General features: G+C 40.5%; 1 protein-coding gene across 4 annotated transcripts; it reads right to left on the bottom strand.

The window, feature by feature from the left end:
* Positions 1–565: 565 nt before the first annotated feature.
* On the bottom strand, positions 566–24,230 carry MIOS (meiosis regulator for oocyte development). Of its 4 annotated transcripts, none has more exons than XM_014054506.2 (12): positions 23,945–24,230; positions 23,265–23,367; positions 21,114–22,466; positions 20,135–20,233; positions 19,451–19,708; positions 16,441–16,610; positions 15,519–15,584; positions 14,402–14,560; positions 13,887–14,039; positions 13,470–13,674; positions 3,560–3,689; positions 566–2,653 (listed from the first exon to the last, which is right to left on the bottom strand). In XM_014054506.2, exons 3-12 carry the CDS (start codon positions 22,399–22,401, stop codon positions 2,557–2,559), a joined length of 2,625 nt encoding a protein of 874 aa, XP_013909981.1. In that variant the 5' UTR covers positions 22,402–22,466; positions 23,265–23,367; positions 23,945–24,230; the 3' UTR covers positions 566–2,556. The 4 variants fall into 4 exon arrangements, with proteins under 4 accessions (XP_013909981.1, XP_087568856.1, XP_013909980.1 ...); XM_087712730.1 differs by having other exon boundaries at positions 23,276–23,367; XM_014054505.2 differs by having other exon boundaries at positions 23,957–24,230.
* Positions 24,231–24,467: the final 237 nt, after the last annotated feature.

The following is a 24,467-nucleotide window of genomic DNA, read 5'->3' as shown; positions in this document are numbered from 1 at the left end:
AATAATCGTTTTCTGCAAAAAGGGAAATATATCTGTGATGACTTTGTAATTAATATGTGTGTTCAACACAAGTTGGTAAAGGGAAAAGAAAGAAATGTTCTTTCTATTTGTTTAAGTTGCTGGACTATTTAAATTAGTTATATAGCACAAATAGTATATACAATACTTTACAAATTAATTCAAGTAATATAGAACAAATTGGAAGACGTGGACATTGAAGTAACATGACTTTCATTAAGAACGAAAATTAATGGAGTAAGAGATCTTAATCTAAAGGCCAGCAAATAAAAAAACAACATTATGGTATTATAAGGATATTTAATAAGAAAGTTTGCAGCAAAATAATTTGTGTGTATGTATGTATGTATGTGTATACATACATACATACACATACTAACATAAAATGAAAAATAATAATAATGATCCAAAATTAGGCAATGTTCCATTCTTCTTTTCAATATAATATTAAATCTTAAAAGTATATTAAAAATGCAAAAATGAAGTGTAACTTAATGTTTCAATACAGAATTACAGTAAAAGCTTAATCTAATAATCAAAACTGCAATCAAATCAAGCATATATTTTATTTTAAATGGAAGCAGCTGTATTAATGCAATCCAAGTAGTTGAAATGCCTATTAAAACTTCTCTCTGTTATTGTTTTACAATGAGGACATAGCTTTAGAAGCCAATTTGAAGAGCTTTTCACCACTGCAATAACCAGAACTTAGTTGAGAATTCTGGAAGAGGTAAACCCAAGCTATCTGGAAGTTGTCAGATTGGAAAAGGATAATCTAGAACGAAGTTTCTCAACCTTGGCAATTTTAAAATCTTTAGATTTCAAATCTCAGAATTCCCTAGCCATTGTGCTAACTGGGAGATTCTAGGAGTAGCTATCTACAATATGTCATGGCTATCTACTGAAGTAACTTGGTGCAAGATGTCCTTACTCATCAAATAAAATGTAAATTTCCTACTTTTCAAATCCAGACATTATCATTTCGTGTTTACATAAGGGCAGAAGACAATTTACCATCCATGCACTTCAAATATAAGGACCTCAAATATAAGAACAAACATAGTTTCTAAACTGCACTTAATGGCTTAATATTTGAGACAATTATTAAAACAAATTGCTTATTAATATTCCAAAAATATATAACAAATTAAAAACACAAAATTTTGATTGGAAGTAGTCTGAGAAAGTGTACATATCATGCAACAAAACTATTCATAAAAATAAATATAATTTATCCATTACAGATTGTTTTGCTTTATAAACAAGGTATGCATATAGATGTTACTCACATCCTGGGTACAAATGGAGGCCATTTCCATAAATGATACATTTTCTATATTCCTTTCATTTGTGCCCGTTATCTAGGTTTCTTTAGAATATTTTTCATACAAAAAGATTTTTTCAAGAAACACAAAAGCAGCAATGAATTAAAATATTGCATGATTCTTAGATCCTAACTTGCACAATACAAAATATAAAATTGAGAATTAGTGAGTGAAGTGTTATATAAAGCAGTTACTAAATTGCACTGAAAGTAGAGGGGTTCTAATTATCTACTGAAATTTTGAATAGCATGCTTGTTATATTAGTAATTGACAGAAAATATGTAAACTAGACTAATAAGTATACCAGGCTGTACCAAATGTTATCCAAATGAATTTCCATGCATGCAGGATGGCATTTTCCTTCCCTTCTTGATCCTAGAATGCTGAATGTACAATGTCAGCAGGACCATAAACTGAATACACTTGCTATTCCAAACAATTTAATGTTTTTTGTTGGAAACATGAAAGCTTCTATTGTATGTTAAACAGATTCTAATCAATAGAGAAACACTTGGAGTGAAATATTTGGCGCAAAAGTCAATATGGTAAAATAATGACAAGTGGCACCTATATCAGTGATTAAAGCTATTTTTTCAGATTGTTCTTCAATAAAATTACGTGATAGAAATGAGTGTCCTAACTCAGCAATATTCAGATGAATATATCAATTCGCACTAACTGAAATTTAGCGTTACTATTTATTCAAACTAAGTAAAAACTAATCAAAAGATTGTCACAGGATTGTAGCTAACTGTACTGTACTGTGAGCAAATAAAATATAGAAACTTTCTCAGATAAAAGAAAAAATACTAATAGAAATAGAAATACATCTAAAACACATTTATTTGCCTCCCAGTGAACTGTTTTCTGGAAGTTTATAAATTCATTTAAAAAAGTGTTTAATGGTACTTTTTCTTAGATGGAAGTCTCAAGGTGCAGATAGTGTAAGTCTTCCTCTGCATTTCAATGAACCGTCTGAAAAGAATTGCTTCACAAATCACTGAATAAAACCCACATGACATGTTTGAAAAACTCAGTCCAGAAGAACTCGGTTATGCAAAACACATCAAAAACCATCTGCACAAATTGCTGATATGAAAAAATGATTTATATTTCTATTATAAGCAAGTCATGAATAACTTGCTCTGAGGTATGTGTTTGGACTGTGAAGCACACGTATTAGAGATGTGAAAATTCTTAGAAAAGCTCTACTTTATGGCTGAACCACCTCTGCTGGGATGAGATTTCCTGTTGTATCCAACTGCATACACTTACAGGAACATGCAGAAACAGGGCATTCATTATGATCTCTGTATAAGAAGAAAAAGCAAAATATTATTTAACTGCAAGAACAATGCTTTGACGTGTATAAATAAATACCTATGTATATATCTTTCATAAGAAATATGAATTTTGGTACACATAGAAAGGACTTAGAAAAGAAGATATACATTATTTTTGAATTGGTGATACGTGTAAAATTAACACCCCAATATTGAAAAATTAACCCTATAAATAGGATAAATAGGAAAAAATTTAAAAGTTTATATTTTTTAGTTATATAATGTTATAGTTTTAAAATTATAGGTTAGCTATATTTTTCTACTGAAACATGTTCTAAACTTGCCGGAAAGAAATGGTTAACTGAACAAAAAGCACCTTGGGACAACCATGACCTGGATGACAAGAATTTCCAGAGACTTTTTTCCATAGCTAAAAGTCGGAGGAGATTCTCAGTCATCCAAGTCATGGTTGTCCCAAAGGTGCTTTTTCAGGACACAACTAGACTTTCTTGTTTTTTCTTTGAATACATTTCACTTTTCATCCAAGAAGCTTCTTTGGCTCTGATTGGATGGTAGGGAATGTCTTCAAGGAATATAAATCCTTGCATTTCCCACCACCCACTCAGAGCTGGAGAAGCAAAACATCTTGAAAGAAAAAAAAAGGAAGTCCGGTTGCCTCCTGAAAAGGCATGTTTGGGACAACTATGACCTGGATGACTGAGAATCTCCATAGAGATAGACTTTCACTGAATGCACAGAAATTTTTCTTATATTTATTGTGGTCTGTTTTTTGCTAATCTCTTTCTTGATATAGTTTGTAGAATTAGAATTTTGCTGATATATTTTGATATGTAAACATATTAACTAAAGATATAGATACATGATAAGGCTAACAAGGATTCTTGGCTTCACATAGTATTTTTAGTTTCTTACCTGAACCAGCTGAGCATATGTCCAGCATGACCACCATGCCTACAGTTGTGACACCAAGTAAACCAGTTGTTGAACTGAGCTAATTTCTTGTCCTTGCTGAGATCCACTTTTTCATCTGACTTGGATCCTCCTTTATGAAAAAAAAAATAGTTAATTTGCTTTTGTAACTGTTGGGAGTATGCTCCTAGTGTTGGGTAAGCAATATATATCTTTATACAACAACAAATGGTCATTGTTGCTTTAAATGAGTGGATATACTTATAATACTTATAATTAACTTTACAATAAGAAGGAGTCAAGAAAGCTCACTCTCTGCTTGTCCTATGCTTGATAACTGGAATGTGAACTGCGACTGTAAGCTATTGTTCTTTGAATTGTGTTTGGACTAATATCTACTATCTATTATCACTGCTTGTGAAGCAATTATCAGTAGTAAAACTACTTGTTTTTACTAGCAGTGTCTGAAGCTCTATTCATGTGTTTCTACTAGCAACATTCTTTCTCTCTAGCTGTACATTCCGCTGCACTACTTTCTGTCTCCCAACAGAGATACCCCTAACAGTAACAATCAGAACTAATTGCTAAATATTGTACTAGCAGAAAAGCTGTTATTAAATCACTAAAGACAAAAGAACAACTTAAAAATCAATATATAGGACAATTATTAAGACATAAAGGACAAGAAAGAGCTCAACAGCTAATTTTTATAGGCTATAATGGTAACCACAGGTCGTATAGGTTTTGGCAAAGAGGATCAACAAAGGGTATTAGCAGTGCGAATGCCAAATTTATGGACATATCAGGTGGAATAGATTAGATCTAAATAATGAAGTGATTATAGAAACCAAGCCAAGCACTAATGAAGATGATGAGAAACCAGGATTGAATAATAAAAATGAGTTGTCTCCTGAAGAGGGAGTAGTAGAGCAGGAACAAGTGAAAATAGAAAGTCTGGTAATAAGTCCTGAGTTACCAAGGCGTTCAACACGAGTAACTAGGCCCCCTGATAGATATCAGGCAACTATGGCTTATCAGGTTAACAAAGTTCCTGCAACATACCATGAATTTGACCACATTTCCTCTAGAAGATCAAAAGGAATGGAGAACTGCAATGACTGAAGAACTTAAGTCTTTGCAGAATATGAAAGTATATGAAAACACTGATTCACCTCCAGGTAAGAAAGCAAGTAGTAAGTGGCTATATAAAATAAAAAACTGGAGTAGACGGATCCATAACATATAAGGCTAGGCTAGTGGCTCAGGGTTTTGACCAAACAGCCACAGATTACGATGAAGTGTTTGCACCTAGTCTAAAATCCATTACACTTAAAACCTTAGTTTGGGCTGCAAAAAATAAGTATTTGATTAAACACTTAGATATTAAAATTTAGAAGATATTTATTGAGAAGAGCACAGCTTATATTTCTAATCCATGAAGACCTTTTTTTTGGCTTGCTTAAGAAGGCTATAATGATGGGGCTTTCCTTGTGTCAAGGGAGCAAACTGAGGGGAGATGCTACAGAAAAGAGAAGTATCCATGCTGCCCGACCTCTTCTCACTGTACTTCCAGATAATTAACACTCTTAGCAAGCATTCCCTGGTTATTCTAAGTACAAAGGGAAGAAACTTTTGGGAAAGATTCCTGGATATTCCTAAAATACCCAGGTCTCAAGCCATACAATGCTTTATAATTATCACTAATTACTGCTGCTGTTGTGTTGTAACTATTCCCTGAGCATGAATGTAACTGTACTTTGGACCAACTGAAATTTCCAAATAGTCTTCAAGGGCTCCCCCATGCAAGTTGTAGTAAATAAATCTCTAAATGAAATTAGCGCATACTCTTCCTGATTAAGGCTCCAGTGAAGCTATGTTATGGTCTCTTCCTGACTTTTGAGCAGGAGCCACATATGCAGGACTATCCCCAGATTGTTACCCTGTTCCTCCTGAGGAGCACAATCCTACCAAGAATAAAAAATGGTGCAATCTGCAAATGGTCTCCTAATCAAAAGACACTTTGTCTTATTTAGGTTGAATTTGAGTCTGCTTTACCCCATCCATTCACCATGGCTTCTACCACAACTTGCAATGAGATCCTAGTAGAGATGTATAAGTCTATTATCTGCTTATTGATGACATCTCACCTCAAACAAACAGTACAGGAAGACCTTCATTGTGAAAAAGCATTCAAAAATAAAAATAGTCATGTTATTTGTCAGATAGGATGCCTTTTATTTTTATGCAGCTGAAGCAAATAGTGGTTTCCCTCATGCATATTTGTGTTGTGAGTTTACAAAGCAAAAAATAGAATTCCTGAACTAATATCATATGACCAAAACAACTTTGGATTGACAAGTCTCCCACACCAAAAAATAAGTTAAGGCAAAGCAAAACAGCATTCCTGAATTTCAGTTATGATTTTGTTGTTGATGATTGAACAATACAAAGAAATAGTTCTTGAGTTATAAGGGTAATTTGAGATAGCAATTTCCATCACTAAGTGGTGCAGTGGTGAAGTGCGATATCATATGACCATATTGTGTAATGATGGCAATCCTGGCACTCCAGGGGCTGCCATCATCCCAAAACCACACAGGTTAAGCAGGAAGAGGCAGAAGAATAGGAATAGAACAGAACAGAATAATTGGAAGGAACCTTGAAGGTCTTCTAGTTGAACTTAAAAACTTCCAGCATTAGAGCATTTGCAACTTCTGGAGGTAAGTTGTTCCACTGATTAATTGTTCTAATGGTCAGGAAATTTCTCCTTAGTTCTAGGTTGCTTCTCTCCTTGATTAGTTTCTATCCCTTGCTTCTTGTCCTGCCCTCATGTGCTTTGGAGAATAGCTTGACTCCCTCTTTGTTGTATCTCCTGAGATATTGGAACACTGCTATCATGTCACCCTTAGTCCTTCTTTTCATTAAACTAGACATACCCAATTCCAGCAAACATTCTTTCTATGTTTTAGCCTCCAATCTCCTAATCATCTCTTCTCTGCACTCTTTCAGATAGATAGATGGATGGATGATGGAAAGATGGATGGATGGATGTAGGAGAATGCCACGGGTAGATGATACAGGAGGGTTTTTAAGCAGAAAAAGCAATGGTACAAGTTGCAACCTTCTCTGCCGACTTCTCTATTGACATTTCTTTCAGGAAGGTAACTGGGAAGGTTCCAAATGGTCATGATATGACCACGGTACATTGTAATCATTCTAAATGCAAACCAGTGTCCGAATTACAATCTTATTCTTATTGGGGTGGTGGGACAGCCAGAACTTCAGGAGAGAGACTGTTGGCTTACTTGAACGGTCGTTCTCGGGGCACTGCGAGGAGAGTCCAAGCGTGGGTTAACACAGCCTATCTGCCCTTGGACTGAGTGATGTTTTTTCAGTTGACCACGTCTCCCTTTGCCTCTGCATGCTCAGTTTGAAAACGAAGGAGACAGTCCTGTAATCAGTTATAGTCAATACAGTCACATCGTGTAAGAGAAAAAAATTCCCCGGGCGGATTTTGACTCTCCTCACAGTGCCCCGAGAACGACCGTTCAGGTAAGCTAACGGTCTTTCTCCAGTGCACTGCTCGGAGAGTCCAAGCGTGGGACATGCCTAGGCTATTGAGTCCCAGGGTGGGAAAGCACCGGAGCCTCTGGAACTTCAGCTACTCTTTGTAATACTCTTCTCCCAAAGGAGGCTTCGGCTGAGGCAAAGGTGTCAATTCTATAGTTTTTAATGAAAGCCGTGGGGGAGGCCCACGTGGCCGCTCTGCAAATGTCAAGAATAGATGCCTGGGTCGCCCAGGCTGCAGAAGCTGCTGCTCTCCTAGTAGAGTGTGTGGTGACCCGGCACGGAGCCGTCTTGCCCTGGTGTTCGTATGCCAGCTTTATGCAAGCGCGTAGCCAACGACCCACTGTGTGTGAAGAGACCTTGTGGCCAAGGGACACAGGGAGGAAGGATACAGAGAATGCCTCTGAACGGCGGAAGTCTTTTGTTCTCTTTACATGCGTGCGCACGGCTCGTCTCACATCCAACTTGTGCCACTCACGCTCCTTAGGGTGAGAAGGATGGGGATAGAAGTTGGGCAAAATAATCACTTGAGTCCTGTGAAACAGAAAGTTAATTTTTGGAGTAAAGGACGGATCAAGTGGCAGAATTACTCTGTCTGGATGAACCACGCACAGATCCTCCCTGACAGACAGAGCTGTCAGCTCTGATACTCTGCGTGCTGACATAATAGCCACCAGGAAGGCAGTTTTGATGGTAAGGTGGCGTAGACTGGTCGTGCGCAAAGGTTCAAACGGAGCTTTCGTCAGAGCCTTAAGTATGAATGGAAGGTCCCATGATGGATACCGGTGAACAACTGGAGGGCTGATGTTCGCTGCTCCCTTAAGAAAATTCTTGATCTGAGGATGCTGACTCAGAGATCGAGAGGAGCCCCTAACCAGGATAGTGGACAGCGCTGCAACCTGACGTCTAAGGGTGCTAACAGCAAGTCCTTTATCTAGACTCTCCTGCAAGAAGTCCAGGGTCTGAGGAATCGAGGCTGATGAGGCCTCTATGTCCCTAGCCTTGCACCACTGAGAGAATGCAGCCCAGGTGGCATCGTAGATTCTAGTGGTAGCAGGTCTGCTGGACGCTTGTATTGTTCGAATGACCTGGTCAGAGAACTTTTGCTTCCTCAGGAGCTCCCCCTCAAGTGCCAAACGGCTAGCTGTAGTCACTGGGGTTCTGGATGGCTGACGGCCCCCTGACTGAGGGAGATCTGATCCTGAGGGATTCGCCACGGTCTCTGAACTGAGAGACTAACCAGGTCTGCGTACCAGGGCCTTCTGGGCCAGAATGGGGCCACCAGGAGAAGGTCTGCCTTTTCGGCCAAGAGCTTGTTCACCACCTGAGGTATGAGAGGAAGAGGAGGGAACGCATACAATAGTCCCCGAGGCCATTCTGACCTCAGTGCGTTTGTCCCCTCCGCCTGGGGCGAGTGGTAGCGACTGAAGAAGCGTGGGAGCTGTGTGTTGGTGTGTGTGGCAAACAGGTCTACTTGCGGTTTGCCGAATCTCCTCACGATCTTCTGGAACAGGTCTGGGTGCAGGCGCCACTCCGAGTGGTCGGTGCGTTGGCGGCTCAGCCAGTCTGCTTCCCGGTTGCTGATGCTGGAGATGTGATCTGCACTGAGAGAAGCCAGATGACGTTCCGCCCACCTGCCCAGAGCTTCTGCCTCGAGCATGAGAGCCCTTGATCGAGTGCCCCCTTGCCGGTTTATATGGGCCTTGGTCACCACATTGTCTGTCATCAACAGTACATGAGCCCCTTTTACGAGAGCGGAGAACCTTCGCAGTGCGAGGCGGGCTGCCCTCAGTTCCAGCCAATTGATGCTGTGGGCAGCCTCCCTCTGAGTCCACTGGCCCTGAGCAGGGTGACCCTGGCAATGGGCGCCTCACCCCAGGAGACTGGCGTCCGCAGTGACAACTAGCCTTTCAGGCTCCTTGAACAAGCAGCCCTTCTTGACTGCCTTGGATCTCCACCATGCCAGAGATCGGATCATCTTCCGCGGGAGCCGAACACAACTGTGGGAGTTGCTTTGCCCTCTGCATTGGCAGCAGAAACCACTGCAGCTCCCTGGTGTGGAGCCGAGCCCAGGGGATCACTTTCAGGCACCATATCATGATCCCCAGGAGCAGAGACAGCTGTACAATTGGTACCGACCTGGCAAGGCTGCAGTGCTTCACTCTGCGTCTCAGGTTGGACAGTCGGTCTGGCGAAAGGAATACCTGGCAGGAGGTGGAGTTGATGACTGCACCCAGGTGCTGTATACAGGTGGACGGCCGGAACTGGCTCTTCTCCATGTTGACAGAGAAGCCATGCTGCTGCAGAGTCTGCACAGTTAGAGTGACATCGCGGTGTGCCTGTTTGGTGGTGAGAGAATGAATAATTGTATCGTCCAAATAACATTCCAGACGAACCGGATGACTGCGGAGATGAGCCGCTAGCACTGCCAGGATCTTGGTAAACATTCTGGGCGCAGATGACAGCCCGAAGGGAAGCGCCCTGTATTGATAATGCTTCCCTTCCGAACAGAACCTCAGGAACTGCCTGTGGGCCGCATGGATGGGGACATGCAGCTAGGCCTCTTTGAGATCTATTGAGGTCAATAGGTCCCCCTCCCTCACACAGTCTAGGATGGAATGGAGTGACTGCATCTTGAACCTCTTGTAAGCCAGATGCTGATTCAGGCTTTTGAGGTCCAAGATGGCCCTCCACCCCCCTGAGCTCTTAGGCACAAGAAAGAGGATGGAGTAGAATCCCCTCCCCTCCTGACCCTTGGGGACTGGTTCTATTGCCTCTATCTCTATAAGGTGGCAAATTTCTGCTCTCATGCGATCCCTCTTCTCTGGGTTCCTGGGAGTAGGGTAACGAAGAAACTTCCTCTGAGGGAAGGTTAAAAAATCCAGGACAAGTCCCCTCCGAATGGTGTTGAGGACCCACTTGTCCGATGTTATCTCCTCCCACCTGTCGGCATACAGCCGCAGCCGACCTCCGATGGGAGGATCCCTGCGACCGTCACTTCCCCTTACAAAAAGGCCGGGAGCCACCACTGTTGTTTCTGCCTCCTCGGAATGTTCTCTGAAAAGAAGACTGGGATTGGTTGGCACGAGAGCCGAAGGAGGATCTGTCCTGGTCCCTATCCCCCCCTGCCTGAAAAGGTCTCTGATAGGAGGAAGGGTGAGAAGACTGCCCTGTTTCTTGATTTCTGTAAGGCCTCTTATGAAAGGACCCCGCCCCCTTACGGTCATCCCTTTTAAGAGTGGTAGGAAGGATTTTACATTTGTCTTTAGTTTTGGTGACAAACTTGTCCAGAGCATCTCCGAACAGAAGACCTCCCTTAAATGGGGCCGATGCCAGCTTCCATTTGGCTTTCATTTCGGCTTGCCAATGTCTAAGCCATAAGCCAAGTAATAATGGAGGCGAGGGCCCTGGACGAGAATTTAGCAGCTGTCAAGGTGGCATCCGCCAAATACTCGACAGCAGTAATAATTTTGGTCAGCTCATGGAGCCATCTAGACTTCCTGGGGGGCGGCCGAGATCTGAGTTGGCGCAGCCAAAATAATGTGGCCCTGATAAAGAATGAAGCGGAGGTGGATGCCTTAATGGCCCAGGCAGACGCCAAGTGTGTTTTCTGGCACGCCTTTTCCGACCGCTTATCTTCTGCCTTTAGTCCCTCTAGGAGCTCAGTTGGCAGGTTTGAGTTGGAAGTTAGGGACACAACCGGGGCATCTACTTCAGGAAATTTCAGGATGTCTTCCATCTTCCCCTCGAGGGCATACAGTGCCCTGTCACCCCCACTGGGATTGGTCAGTGTGCCTGGCTGTAGCCACTGGCGCTGCACCGCATCCAAAAAGATATCAGGTACAGGAATGACCTCAGGTGCTGCTACTGTCTCTTTGAACAGGCCATGCTTGTGATCCTTGGATGTAGAAGCCTGAGCAGCTTCAGGCTTGGAAGAGGGCCCTAGCTCTGTAGCCGTCATGGCTTTGTGCAAGATGGATTTAAATAAAGACAGCTTGAACAGGCCAGTGAAGGCCGGTTTGTCAGGGGTAAGATCTTCATCTTCAGAGAGAACAAAAATTTCCCCTTCCTCCTGCTCCGAACCGGAAAGCTTAGAATGAGATGGGCTGGAGAAGTCAGAAGAAGATACAGGTTCTTTAGAGGTGGAGGCTTTAGGCTGGCGATTTTTCTGTGGGGTCTTGGTCTTGCGAGAGCCCCTGTGCTTAATACCTTCAGCTATCCCCTGGGAAATGGCCAAGGAAATCACCTCCCTCATGTCATCCGAGAGAGCAGGACCATTACCCTTCTTCAGTTTCTGCTTGCTGGGCCTGCGGTGGCCAGCCCTGCCTGAGCTGGATTCACCCTTCTCACACTGGGAATCCTGGATGGAATCACGTTCCTCCCCAATGGAGGAGCTAGGGGAGTCAGGATACCCCCAAGAAGCCTCTGGAGAGGGATCCCTTGATCTATAGTCATCCCCAGACAGGAATTCACTGTCCCCAGGGGACTGGGCCTCACGATCAGGGGAAGCTAACTCCTTGCTGCGATGGTTCGGGCTAGGCTCTGCCTAATGCGGCCTAGAAACCTCCCTAGAATCAACTGTGGCTCTTGCAGCCCCTGGTGAAGACCTTTCATTAGAGCCCTTGTGCCCTTTGCCTTTTTTAGCTGAGGGATCCAGCTTGCTGTGCTTGCTGGAGGGCCCTGCCTGCTCCCCTAAGGCCTCCCTGCATTCCTCTGCCATGCTCAGGGCACCCATGGGGCCTGGAAACTAGCTGGAACTGGGATGGGCACACGCTGGCCAAAAATGGCTCAAATGACGCTTGCAGACTCTTCAGGAGGGAAGGGCCGCCTGTTGGTCGGATTCCTTCCTCCCACTGCCCTCGGATCCCCGAGACTTAGCTTCTTCCTTGGAGGGAGAGACTAGCTGGATCCCCGGACTAGTCCCCAGCCTCCCTGCGGCGTTCTGCAGTCACTGAGGGCCGGCTTTATCTCTGTTAGGGCTGTCTGGGGCCTCCGCTCTTCCTGCTCTTCCACGAGCGAAGCTTCGATGATCTCCGATCTCCTCACGAGCTAAGCGTCCTCCTCCTCTCGGCCTTGCTCCGGAACAATCCAAAATGGCGGCGGGTGCGCGCGCAGCTGCCTCCTGCTATTTTTCGCCCTCAAAGCCCGAAAAGCGCGCGAAAGGTTCAACCGTCGCCGCTGTTGCCAGCCAGAGTTGAGAGCCGACTTGGCCAGCGGCGTAGAGGCCTGCAGGCTCCCTGAACGTCAGCTGGGGGCTTTAAAACCCCTGGGCTCAGGTTGGGATGGTCTCCCACCGCCCGTGCCGCTCGCCAGCAGCCACTGGGCGAGGGCTCACAGTCCCCTGGAGCGCTTGCGACCAGCAGCTGCAGGGGAAGCCCGGGTGCCCTCTTAAAGCAACATAAATATCCAGGAAATCAAATCTGACAGTTCTTGCTACAACTAGACAATTCTTCCAAAATACAGAAGTCAAACGTGGTCCAATGTGGGAAACTATCCAGCCTCTCTGACCTCAGACTGGAGCACTCCCAAAACAGTCCCAACGGGCGGACTGAGTTTTCAAACTGAGCATGCAGAGGCAAAGGGAGGCGTGGTCAACTGAAAAAACATCACTCAGTCCAAGGGCAGATGGGCTGTGTTAACCCATGCTTGGACTCTCCGAGCAGTGCACTGGAGAAAGAGGGAGATTTCTGATGCTCCCTGCCAGCTTCCCAGAGGTAAAATCAATAGGGGAACCAGTAGGAAATCAGACATTGTTCCCAATCCCACTGCTTTTTTATCCACCATCGTTCATTCTGTTTCTTTGTTACGATAAGAAAACAGGAGTTGTCTGGCTTTAATATAAGATAGACAATTAATGAATGCTAACTATATTTTTCTGAGTCTACCTCCTGGTACTTACCAGAAATACTGGCTTTTTAATTGTATGTTACTGTAAAGCAGTTTTAAATTATATCACAGCAAAGAAAATGGAATAAATGTTAATTAAATTCCGTTCAGTTCTAGCATTTTCTAAGACAGTTATTAAACATTAATGTAATATTTTTATATTCCAGTGCATACCATTTCCTATACTGAACTATTTTTCAAGCAGTTTATAATGAAAACAGCAGTAAATTTTAAGACAATGAAATACTGGTTAAAAAGAAAAGGACCATTCTTCAAACAGTTATATTGGTATGCCTGAATGAAGAGATGAGTTTTCAACAGACAACTGAAAATATTTATAAGAGCTTCCTGAGTTTCATTAATGATGTGTAAAGAAAAACAGTTGAAGAATTCAAACAATTGTTTTTCAGAGCTAGAAATCTTTGGTTTAAATGAACAATTTCAAACTAGGGAGACACACCTGGGCAGCAGGAAACTGGAGTGCCCATATTTATCAGACAAAGAGCACAGCGAGGAAGAGGTTTGCGGCAACCAGGACAACTTGTGACTTTTGATTTGGTTGGTGATCCACTTACACCATACTGACTGAAACCTCGGCCTTGATGTGGTATAGTTGAGCAGCTATAAGAGATTGATTTTCCACAAAAGTTGCAACTTACAAATACCTAACAGGAAAAAAAATAAAGCATTAATATAACCTGAAACTCCAAAATAATATTGACAAAGGCATGTTTTACTAGAGCTCATCCATAAAGGGAAGATTAGCACTGGGTTGTAAAATGTAACAAACAAGATAGTGACATACTTTAATTAGAATCCTAAAGATACTAGCTTAATGAAATTGCTACGCAGCCAGGAAAATTATAACCATACTTACCTGTGCTAAAGGTTTTGAGCTGGGATCCACTTTACTTCGATGGATGTCAAATTCGGCTCGTTTATGCCAAAATCTCCATGCATCCAACAGATTCCGGTAACTTTCAATCCAATATTGAACACGCTCATCTTTGAGCACGTCAGAGGGAGAACCCTAAAAAGATAAGACAGCAACAACAAAAAAAATTGCATTCAAGAACAAAATAAAATTTCTGATGAAGTTTAAAATTATGGATTATTTTTTTGCAAAGATTAAAAAAAACCTAGCTAATCTTCAAAAAAATAATTCTGCTTCTATTTTATACACTGTCCCCAAACTTGAAAAATAAGTGATTTATAAATAGTGGCAATATATTCACAAAATATTTTACTGAAAATACCACATAGATCATAAAACGAAACAATAGAATGAGAAATGATTTACCTCAAAGGCAAGCAAGAACATAAATGTGTGAATTAAGCATAGTATTTTCCCAAATGTTGAAGCTTGAGATTATTTTTAAAAAAGATACAAACCTGCAACATACAGTAGCTTGCTGTCTGAACATCACCTGTTCTATCCACATAGCTTTCCATCAGATCAACTCCATCATTTGTGAGTCCTGTCAGTAAAATTCCTTCAAGATTTCCAGCCTCTTTCATTTCATTTGTTAGTTTTTCAACGAATCTGTTTAGCTATTTTAAAAAAATGATGTTCTTAAAGTCTTCAACTTGTTATTACCTATTTCACACAGACACAAATATGGCATGCCTGTTTGGTATTAAATGTATATGGTGTTAAATTTTTCTTAATGTGAAAAAATATGAAATCAATTCATTAACATGAATGGATAATATTTTCAATATGTCCTTCAGTTCAAAATGTTTCTGAAATACTGTCACCTCATTAATTTGACTTATCTGCAGAATATATGTGAGAAATTTCTAGGAGAAACCACAGCTTTGCATATGCTGAGGACTCTACTTTTGATAAAAAAGATGGAACCTTTTTTAACAATTAAAGAAAATATAAAAGCCATGCTGTTACTTGATATTAATAACAGTAGGATTAACAGCAGGAGGATTGTGACAATAGAAAATCAATCCAAAGTATTACAGGATTACCTGTACTCAAGATATCACATGGCAGCCACTATACCTTCAATAAAAGAGAATATTTATAGCTCGGTTGAAATGAGAGGTCCCTGGTGCTCTCGAGCTTGGTTGTTTTCTTGTAAATGTTTCATTACCCAAAGTAGATGACATGATCAGTACTAGTTTGGATAATAAAATGTCTGCAACGAAAACATCGAAGCTCAGAGACGACCAAAGACTTGTATAGTAGCTATAAGCCATGAAATGTGAAATTCAAACCCTAACTGTTCTCAACCAAATTTAGACTGGGAGGCCAGGTCTGCACATCTTTAAGTTCCCAAGGTCGAGACACATTGACATACAGATACACTGATGCCCAGAATAGTACAAAATAGTAATCATTTTGATATAATTTGGTTCCTGGCATTATTTCTTCTTCACAAAGAAGATGAGAAATTTGGAAAAGTGTGTTATTATTTGTTCTTTTCAACATAGTGTGTTTTCTGGAAAGAACTTGGAATAAAACAGAAAAAAATGGCAGCACATCTGATCATCTTACCTGTATATCAGTTAAGAATTTACAAGCAAACGCCACTCTGTCTCGTACAGCTACATTACTTTCATTCTGAAAAAAACAACACAAATATATATATATGTATGTATGTATGTATGTATGCATGCATGCATATTTTCTATAATTCAAAAATCTCATTTTTTTTCATGAAAAAAAATGGGACAGTTTGTATTTCTACTATAAAGTATCTATATTGCAATTTGAAAAATATAAAATATAAAGATAATAAGGGTAAAGGAGTCCCTGCAAATTTTATTTCATTACTCATTGCCGATTATATGCCATTTGAAGACCATTCAGCCAGCGCTGTCCAAAGACAATTCTGCAGTCATGTGGCCAGCATTCTTACCTTCTCACTGAAGCAGTGCCTATTTATCTAGTTGCATTTGCATGCTTTCAAATTGCTAGGTTGACAGGAGTTGGGTTGAGGATAGGAGCTCACCCCATCATGTGGCACTCAGAACTTAAACCTGGGCTGCTGGCTTTCCAGCTGACAAGTTCAGAGTCTTAACCATTGAGCCATCATACCACCATATTAAACATAAAAAGAGTGCCAATTCTTTAAAACACGATAAATTTGATTAATCCTTCATTTTCTAATTGCCTGACTACTAGTATATATTTTGATCAAGCAATCATTTTTCTGACTAGCTACTCACAAATGTCAGGGATTTTTCAAAATATTTTGTATCAGAACAAGGACAATTAATCGATGCAAAAAAAACCTACTTTCAGCTGCACAACCATAATACATTGTATCATAAAGATCTTTTGCCTTTGTCTCAAAGGCTCAAAATTTATACCACTTTAACTGATAGATCAATATCCTAATTTGACACTGAAGAATCCATATTTGCTGCATACTGTTTCAACAACAACAATATAGTTTTTAATTTTAAAAACTTACCAAAACCCCATCATAGCAGCCTGATTCACTGGTCAAGAAAGCAAACATGGCACATAAGTAAGGATTGTTCAGCTGTAGCCTAAGAGTGCTGCACATTTCTCTCCACAAGGAATTCTTTTCATCTGTATAGCCTGACAATGCCATAGCCACGACATTAAGATTTAGATCACCTGCATTGCAAAAACACAATAACCCTAAAGTCAAAAGAATATAATAACAACATAGTAAGCAATAGGTAGCAGTTTAAAATATGTTTCAAATTACATAAAGTATTATTCTATGAATGGATCAATCTTTTTTTAAAAAAATAAGAGAAATAATAATTTAAAAAAACTACAACCTTTTCCCAACAATACCAATAGGGCAGTGGTGGGTTGCAAGCAGTATGCCCCGATACTGGCGTACCGGACCCTGCCCTGAGCATCGGGTAGTGTTCAGTACTGTGCTCTGGAGGGCCCACCCGCCCGCCCTCCTTACCTGTCCTTTAAACCCTTGGCACTTCCGCACATGCGCATGACACGTACAGTACCTGCGCAATGCTTCCCCAAGCAGTTGGAGTGTCGCAGAGGCTTGCGGAGGTGTTGCAACAGGTACAACGCATGTGCGCTCTGCGCGCAAGTGCTGTGTGTGTCCATGTGGGTGACGCCGGGCCCATTCCAACTGTACCGGTTGGAACGGGATCCAGAACCCACCATTGCAATAGGAGAAGAGAAAAAAAATAAAGTTTGGCTTAATCTGCAGATCGGCTTATATGTGAGTCTATATGGGAAATATAGTACTTTTTAAAATGTATTTCCATGTACATGGGCAAACTTAATTTCTTTAGGTACACTTTGGTACTTAAAATTCTTGGTGTCCTCAACTTACAACAGTTCACGTAGCGATCATTCAAAATTATAGTGGCACTGAAAAAAGTGACTTATAACTGTTTTTCATACTTGACTATTGCAGCATCCCCATGGTCATATGATCAAAATTCAGACGCTTGGCTACTGACTCATATTTACAGTGCAGTTGCAGTTGCAGTGTTCTGGGATCATGGGATCATCTTTTGCACTTTCTGACAAGCAAAGTTAATGGGGAAGCTGGATTCACTTAACAACTGTATTATTGCAGTGACTCACTTAACAACTGTGGCAAGAAAGAGCATAAACTGGGGAAAAACTCACAACTTGTCTTGCTTAGCAACAATAATTCGCGGCTCATTATGGTCATTATGTCGCGTACGACCTGAATTCACAAGTTTATGCAAGTCTATGCAATTTGTTGATTCAAATGAAGTTAATATGACAAAAGTAAAAAATGATAAACTGAAAAAATGAAAAGATCCATGCAATAACTATTGATAGCAATATAGAATTCAATCCTTAATGTATACTATACTGAATGTTCTCAATGTTTGCGGAGAGATATAAAAAATAAATAACAGTCATATATTGGACTCATTCCTTAAAATCAGGAAGTTAACTTTCCATTTATATAAAATTATCATCTTTGTTATATCATGATGTAGCAGAAGTTCCAAATAGAATGGGAAGAGGGGTTGAATTAAAATCCTAGCACAGCAGAAAATGGCGAAGACTTTATCTCCTACGGAGTCCCTTAAGTCTTATCTTACCATTGCCAAGAGAACACAGACTGTCCTTGTAAATACACATTGCAATAATGAATAAGCAACCTTGATAAGCTCAGTGTGTCTATGGTTCCTTGTGCCTGACACCCAGACTCAACAGAGCCAAAGCTTTTCAGGAGGTGACAAATTCTATTTTTAAGAATATAGTTTTAAATAACATTAAAATTCTTAATTATATTTCCTCCCAATATTGTATTGCAATTGTACTGTAATAATTACATATTATTTGGCACTCAAACAGGTACATCTGGACCGTGACCCGTCAAAACCGCGGTCCACTAAAGCGCGCCCAATCAAAGCGTGTACGTGACATCAGCAGCAGCGCGACAAATAATATTAAAAATAAATTAAATTAAAATTAAAATAAAATTAAAGCAAGCCGATTCACGTAAAGGTAAGGGTTAGGTTTAGGTTTAGGTTAAGGGTTACGTTAAGCGTTAGGATTAGGTTTAGGGTTAGGTTAAGGGTTAGCGTTAGGTTTAGCGTTAGGTTAAGGGTTAGGGTTAGGTTAAGGGTTAGGCTTAGGGTTAGGTTTGGGGGGGTTAAGTTTAGATTTACGCGTTAATTTTAAGTTTACCGCTCACAGCGTGCTGTTTTCGTCGCGCTGTGATGACATCACGTACGCGCTTTAGTCGAGCACGCTTTAGTCTACCGCGGTTTTGTGGTGGAACCCATCTGGACATGATCAGATCATGACTTTAAAAAAAAACCTTCAAATTTCTTACAATGCTAACAGGAAGGGGGGGGAGAATCAAATATCCATTCTTTGAGGGCTCAATAAACTTGAAATAATTCTTGAATTAATTTTTAGATAGGTATATTTTACAATTTCCTAACATTAGCCCTGCTGATTCTGTAAAATTACTCCGAACCAATTAACCGAGTTGGATACCAATCAACTGAGATGAACTATATGTCAACTTGCAAAAGCATTTCTAGTCTGCTCTTGAGTTGCCATAGGCAGTAAGGGGGGAGCACATTCCACGTGTACCTTCTTCCAGCGTCGCTCTGATTACCAAAGCCAGGCATGGACTTCTACAGCCTGCGGGAGTGCCACGTTGGAGAATGTGATTCTCCAGACTGAGAAGAGGGGGGGAAACAGGGTCAAAGTTGAATCATAAACTACGTGCCAGAGAGTTAACCTCACTCAACATGATGATGCTAATAAATAACTGGTTTTCTTTAGAAACTTGGCTCAAGGATCATGAGTTAATTAAGGTATCTGTCGGAACCTTGACACTATGTAAGGCTGCAACTGGATGGACCTGAGCATTCACTGGCTGTATGCCCTTCTTGATTCCATGCAGAGTTCACAGCGTATATTTTTTTTCTTTTTGTCCTATTCAGAGTGAACTGTACAAGTACATCATAACACACCTTTGCCAGAAGATGCTCCTTTGTTCATTATCTGTATTGCTCGTCGGATGTCCAAATTGAATAATGCTACAGCAGCAGCTCGTTCCCAGTCTCCTTCTTGCTCCAAAGAGCATAGAAAGGGTTCCACATCCAGATCTGTCCCCTTCTTTACCCATCCACAAAGCTGCAAAGCCAATGATCTTTCTTCACTTGTATACTGAATAATATCTGCATGTCTGTCAGATCCACTTCGGCTGTGCCTCAAGTTCTCTGTTGTTCCTGAAAAAGGAATTACAGATTCACTGTATATACAATAAGCACAACTTCTTAATATTTGAATGCACTATGTTAAATTTATCATTAAAATACAGACCTTGCAACAGTTTTTAGCATTGTTGTGTTCACAAATTATCATGCAATCGTGAAATTAATTTGGACAATGCAATGAATTGGATTCAAAGAGGAAAAGATAATTTAATGTGTTGAATGCACCATGTTGCACCTATAAACACCTACCTAAATCAAATGTTACTTTACCTTGAATCAAATGGCACACTATGCAGCTCCATGAAAGATAGTTTCTTTAAGAAGCTGTCAATGGATGTATCCATAATATTGAATAGGCTATGAAGGAAAAGCCTAAAAGATATTCACTTTTAAATTATTTAGGATGTTACCAAATAATAATACGCAAAATGAACTTACCCATAGAAGTTTTCACTATAGATTTGATGCCTGCATAAACCAAGGATCCTTTGTTTCCTGTGAATTTCTGATCCATATCATCAGCATATTGCTTCATAAGTATTTTCCAGTATAGGAAATAACTTCATAAGATGTGTGAGGCAAAAACAATATTGTATTTGTTTATTAATATTCTTTGTTTTGCTAGAGTTAGATGTGGTGTCATTAGAAACCAACTTTGACTTGGTTTCCTTGATCCAAAGAATTGTGCAAATACCCTCTCCAAAATGATTTCTACAAGCTTAGTGTAATCCTCTCAGTATTTAATAGCTAATAACTACGTGATAGCATAAAGTGGCTATAAAAGGTAAAGGTTCCCCTCGCACATATGGTGCTAATTGTTTCTGACTCTTGGGGACAGTGTTCATCTCTGTTTCAAAGCCAAAGAGCCAGTGCTGTCCAAAGACATCTCTGTGGTCATGTAGTCGCCATGACTAAACACCGAAAGCGCACCGAACGCTGTTACCTTCCCACCAAAGGTGGTTCCTATTTTTCTACTTGCATTTTTTACATGCTTTCGAACTGCTACATTGGCAGGAACTGGGATAAGTAATGGGAACTCACTCCATTATGCAGCACTAGGGATTTGAACTGCCAACCTTTCTGATTGACAAGCTCAGCATCTTAACCATTGAGCCACCGCGTCCCATAAAGTGGCTATAATAAATATTTATTATTAAGTTTGATAAAGAAAGTATCTTTCTTTTCAGGCTTAAAATAATCTACAAAAATCCAGATTTATTTAGACAAATTAAGTAACTGAAAGCCATTAGTGCTGTTTTATATAATGATGCATAATGCCAGAGCCCAAATGTCACCTTATGTTAGATTGAAAAAAGGAACCACCCCAAATATAATTTGCAAGAAATCTATGTTTCAGAGAGGTCCCTGAATGGCAGGAATCAGTCATCCTGTGCAGCAAATACTATTTTAAGGATATAGTGTAGAGTGTACCAAAGTGATTTCAGTTGCAGATCTTCACTTCCTGCAAGAATATGGTTTCTCCAGACCTGTTCTGTATCTAGACCATATCTGGATAAAGCCCGGAGGCGCATTTTGGTAGCTATGTCTTTTTCAAAAGATCTCGTTTCTTCTGTGCATTCATACAAATGTCTTCCACAAGCCCACATTAAAGAAGTAACTGGACTCCATGCCAGAGAGATTCTTTCAAACACAGTGAAATCTGACATAGTCCTGTTAGAAGCCACAACAACCATTCGATTTTGACTCGAGGGATGCCATGCAAAGGAAGCGATATAGTGTTCACAAGGTTGAACACTTCTTTCAATGATTGTAGGTTCTGTTTCATCCCCTATTGGAGTGGGAGTATGTTGCATATCATAGAGCTTGATGACATTACTATCTCTGGTTAAAGTAGCTAATAAACCAGTTCTTGTAGGACACCATGCTGCTTTTATTAAAGGTTTTGGTTGTTCTGTCAGTGTTAGTACAGGTTTCTCAAATTTTCTAAGGTCCCATATGGCAACCTGACCTTCATAAAAGGAAGCCACACGATCATGGAAGTATGGATCAACAGTAACACCCTGAACAGCTTTGGTATTCACAAACATTTTTTGGCTTGTGTTTCTAAGGTCAAAAATAGCCAAGTTTCGGTGCATTCCAGCTAAAAGAAGTTTCTGATCTCGTGGAAGCCAACAAAGAGAAAGACAAGCATCATTCTGACCTAATTCATAAAGTGATTTTGTTACGACCAATCCTGATTCAATATCACTTGAAAGCCTTAATTTCTCAGTGGCAATTGAAATTTCTGGAGTGTATTTACTACTTATATCCCAGATCAATACTGAAAAATCAGCTCGATGTTTATCCAAGCCAGCAGCAAGCCAGTTACTATCCAATGGATTCCATGCCAAGGTGTTACACTGCCGAGCATGCTTTGGAACGAATTCTTTTCCTATCAAATCTTTGCATTTTGAATTGTGGTCTTGGCCAAGGCTAGTCAAGACAACTCGACCATTAGCTTGCCCAACTGCCAATAGACATTCAGGATCATATTTTGGATACCAAGCCACACATTTCAAATATGGAGTCTCTGAATTAATGGACAAAAGAGTAGCTGCCGTTTCTTCAGATAAACGCAGTGATCCTGCTTTGAGTTCTGAACTTACTGCAGATTCAATACGATAGAGACTGAGTTCCGAGTCACATAAAACAAATCTATCAACATGGTGTGGAGCCCACAGAATATCAGGCTTGGAGCCACTCATGTCTGTTCCTCAAGCAGTTTAGAATGTTGTTGGGAAACTAGAGGCAAGTTCACTCATATGGACCCCTTTTTTAAAAGAAAGAAGAAAAGAAATAACCAATGTTATATTATAAAATACTTTACATCATTCCAAATAAGCATTGCACAGTAGCATTTATGTTTCTTGTTCCCAGTTGGCAATTACTCAACCAAAACAAAATTCAAATGGTTTACTAATTCAGTATCACCATTCAGAAATTCAGATGGAACCTAGGATTTTGAAAAGCACTTAAAATCAGCCTTTGGTTCCAGGCCTGGGGTTAATTTGTTGAGGGAAGACAAGAGGGGACAGTTGCCATACTGTGTTTTAATATATGTTTTTAATGTGCGTTGCTTTGCTTTGCCTATGTTTTTAATTATCTTATATTAGATTTTGTAAGCTACCAGTTTATTAGAGTACCAAATTATAATTAATTTAATGAAATAACTCAACAAGTTATTTTTATTAAAACTTACTTCCAATCGTAAGCAAAAAATAGTCACATGAACCTATAGTGTCTGCTAACTTGCACTTTTACTGCTCACATGCTTATACAAATTACTGTAGTCCTCAATTAACGACCACAATTGAGCCCAAAATTTCTATTGCTAAGCAGTTAAGTGAATCTGTCTTCTCCATTGGCATCTCTTGTAGAAAGTGGCAAATGATCACATGACACTGCATCCATTTATAAATAATGCCCATTGCTAAGCTTCTGAATTTTCATAATGTGATCATAGGATGATACAATGGTCATTAATGTGGAAAAAAATCATAAGTTACTTTTTTCAGTGCTAGTGTAACTTCAAACCGTTGTAAACAAATCATTGTAAATTGAGGGTTACCTTTTACTCACTTTGTTGATTTTTCTTACTGGATTATACAGTAGAAAAGGTAGGATCAATTCTCATGTTCAGAGTCAAGAGTACAGTATGAGGCAGCTACTTTCTAAACCAGAGATAAATATTATATATGAAAGTTTTTAGTAGATTCTGGGAATTGCACTTTTGCAATATCTTCTAGACCAAGGGTTGCTAAGCTTTCGGACCTCAGGACCACTAAATTCATAATTTTAAATCCCACTAATATGAATTTCTTTAAAGGATAAATAGAATTTAGTGCAATATAAAAAATACAAACAAATTTTATGCAGACCACCAGTGGTCCACGGATCACCCGTTAGTCCTCTGTTCGAATCTAGACCATTTCATATTCCACACTTCATTGTGGGCTGATGTTATTGTTTTTTCCTCATTAAAAGTAGCAAGTTGCAATACGTTCCCAGGTACTGTGAACTTACTTAAGTGGCTGGCAACAAATTTGAGGGGGAAATTCCATTATTCACCGAGATATGTTTCGTGTAAGATTTGAACATTAGAACTACGAGCATCGCAGTGATCGTTAGCAATTGCAACATCACGAAACAACAACATGGGACTTAGAAAAAAAGACCTTAGGAATGTTAACGTACGTTGCAATCTCAGCCCGACGAAAATCTACCGTAACGTTAAAAAGTCTGAATTACCGTGACGGATACCTTCAAGTTCCGTGCCTGCATTTGTTTTTCCCTCTCCTAAAATCAGATCCGAAATACTCGAGATGGGCGGCGATTTATTGAACGGTCGGCGCCCCAGACCTCAGTAAAAGCAGCGGTTCTGATTGCTGCCACCGAGAAGTGAAGACCAGAGAGAAACCCGTGAGCAGGGCGGGGTCCGCTCCGCAAGACCCGCCGGAGTTCCCGCCGAGAGGCTGCGGGAATTACGCAGATTAAGTCGAGAAAGGGAGGTGGGGGGGAACCCTTCTAAAAACATGAAAGCAGCTGCACAACAGTTTGGACTTCCGCCTTCAGAGAAGTGTCTACTTCCGGCATGGAAGACTAAATGCTTCCCAAGGAGGATTGTGGGGGTGTGTGGGTATTAATGACAGTTTATGGGGGATGCTGCTATTTCCCAAAACCGGTGCATGAATTGCTTTGGGTCGTCCCGGCTTCCGAATTGCGGGATTTCTGCGAATGCTGCCAAGCGTGTCTGGCCAGGTTGACTAGCAGT

Source organism: Thamnophis sirtalis, unplaced genomic scaffold, assembly GCF_051295495.1.
Source record: "Thamnophis sirtalis isolate CommonGarterSnake01/CBP01778 unplaced genomic scaffold, rThaSir2_p1.2 scaffold_4, whole genome shotgun sequence".
NCBI classification, from domain to species: domain Eukaryota; kingdom Metazoa; phylum Chordata; class Lepidosauria; order Squamata; family Natricidae; genus Thamnophis; species Thamnophis sirtalis.
Note: the sequence above shows the minus strand (reverse complement) of the source record. Positions and strands in the feature narration are given on the sequence as shown.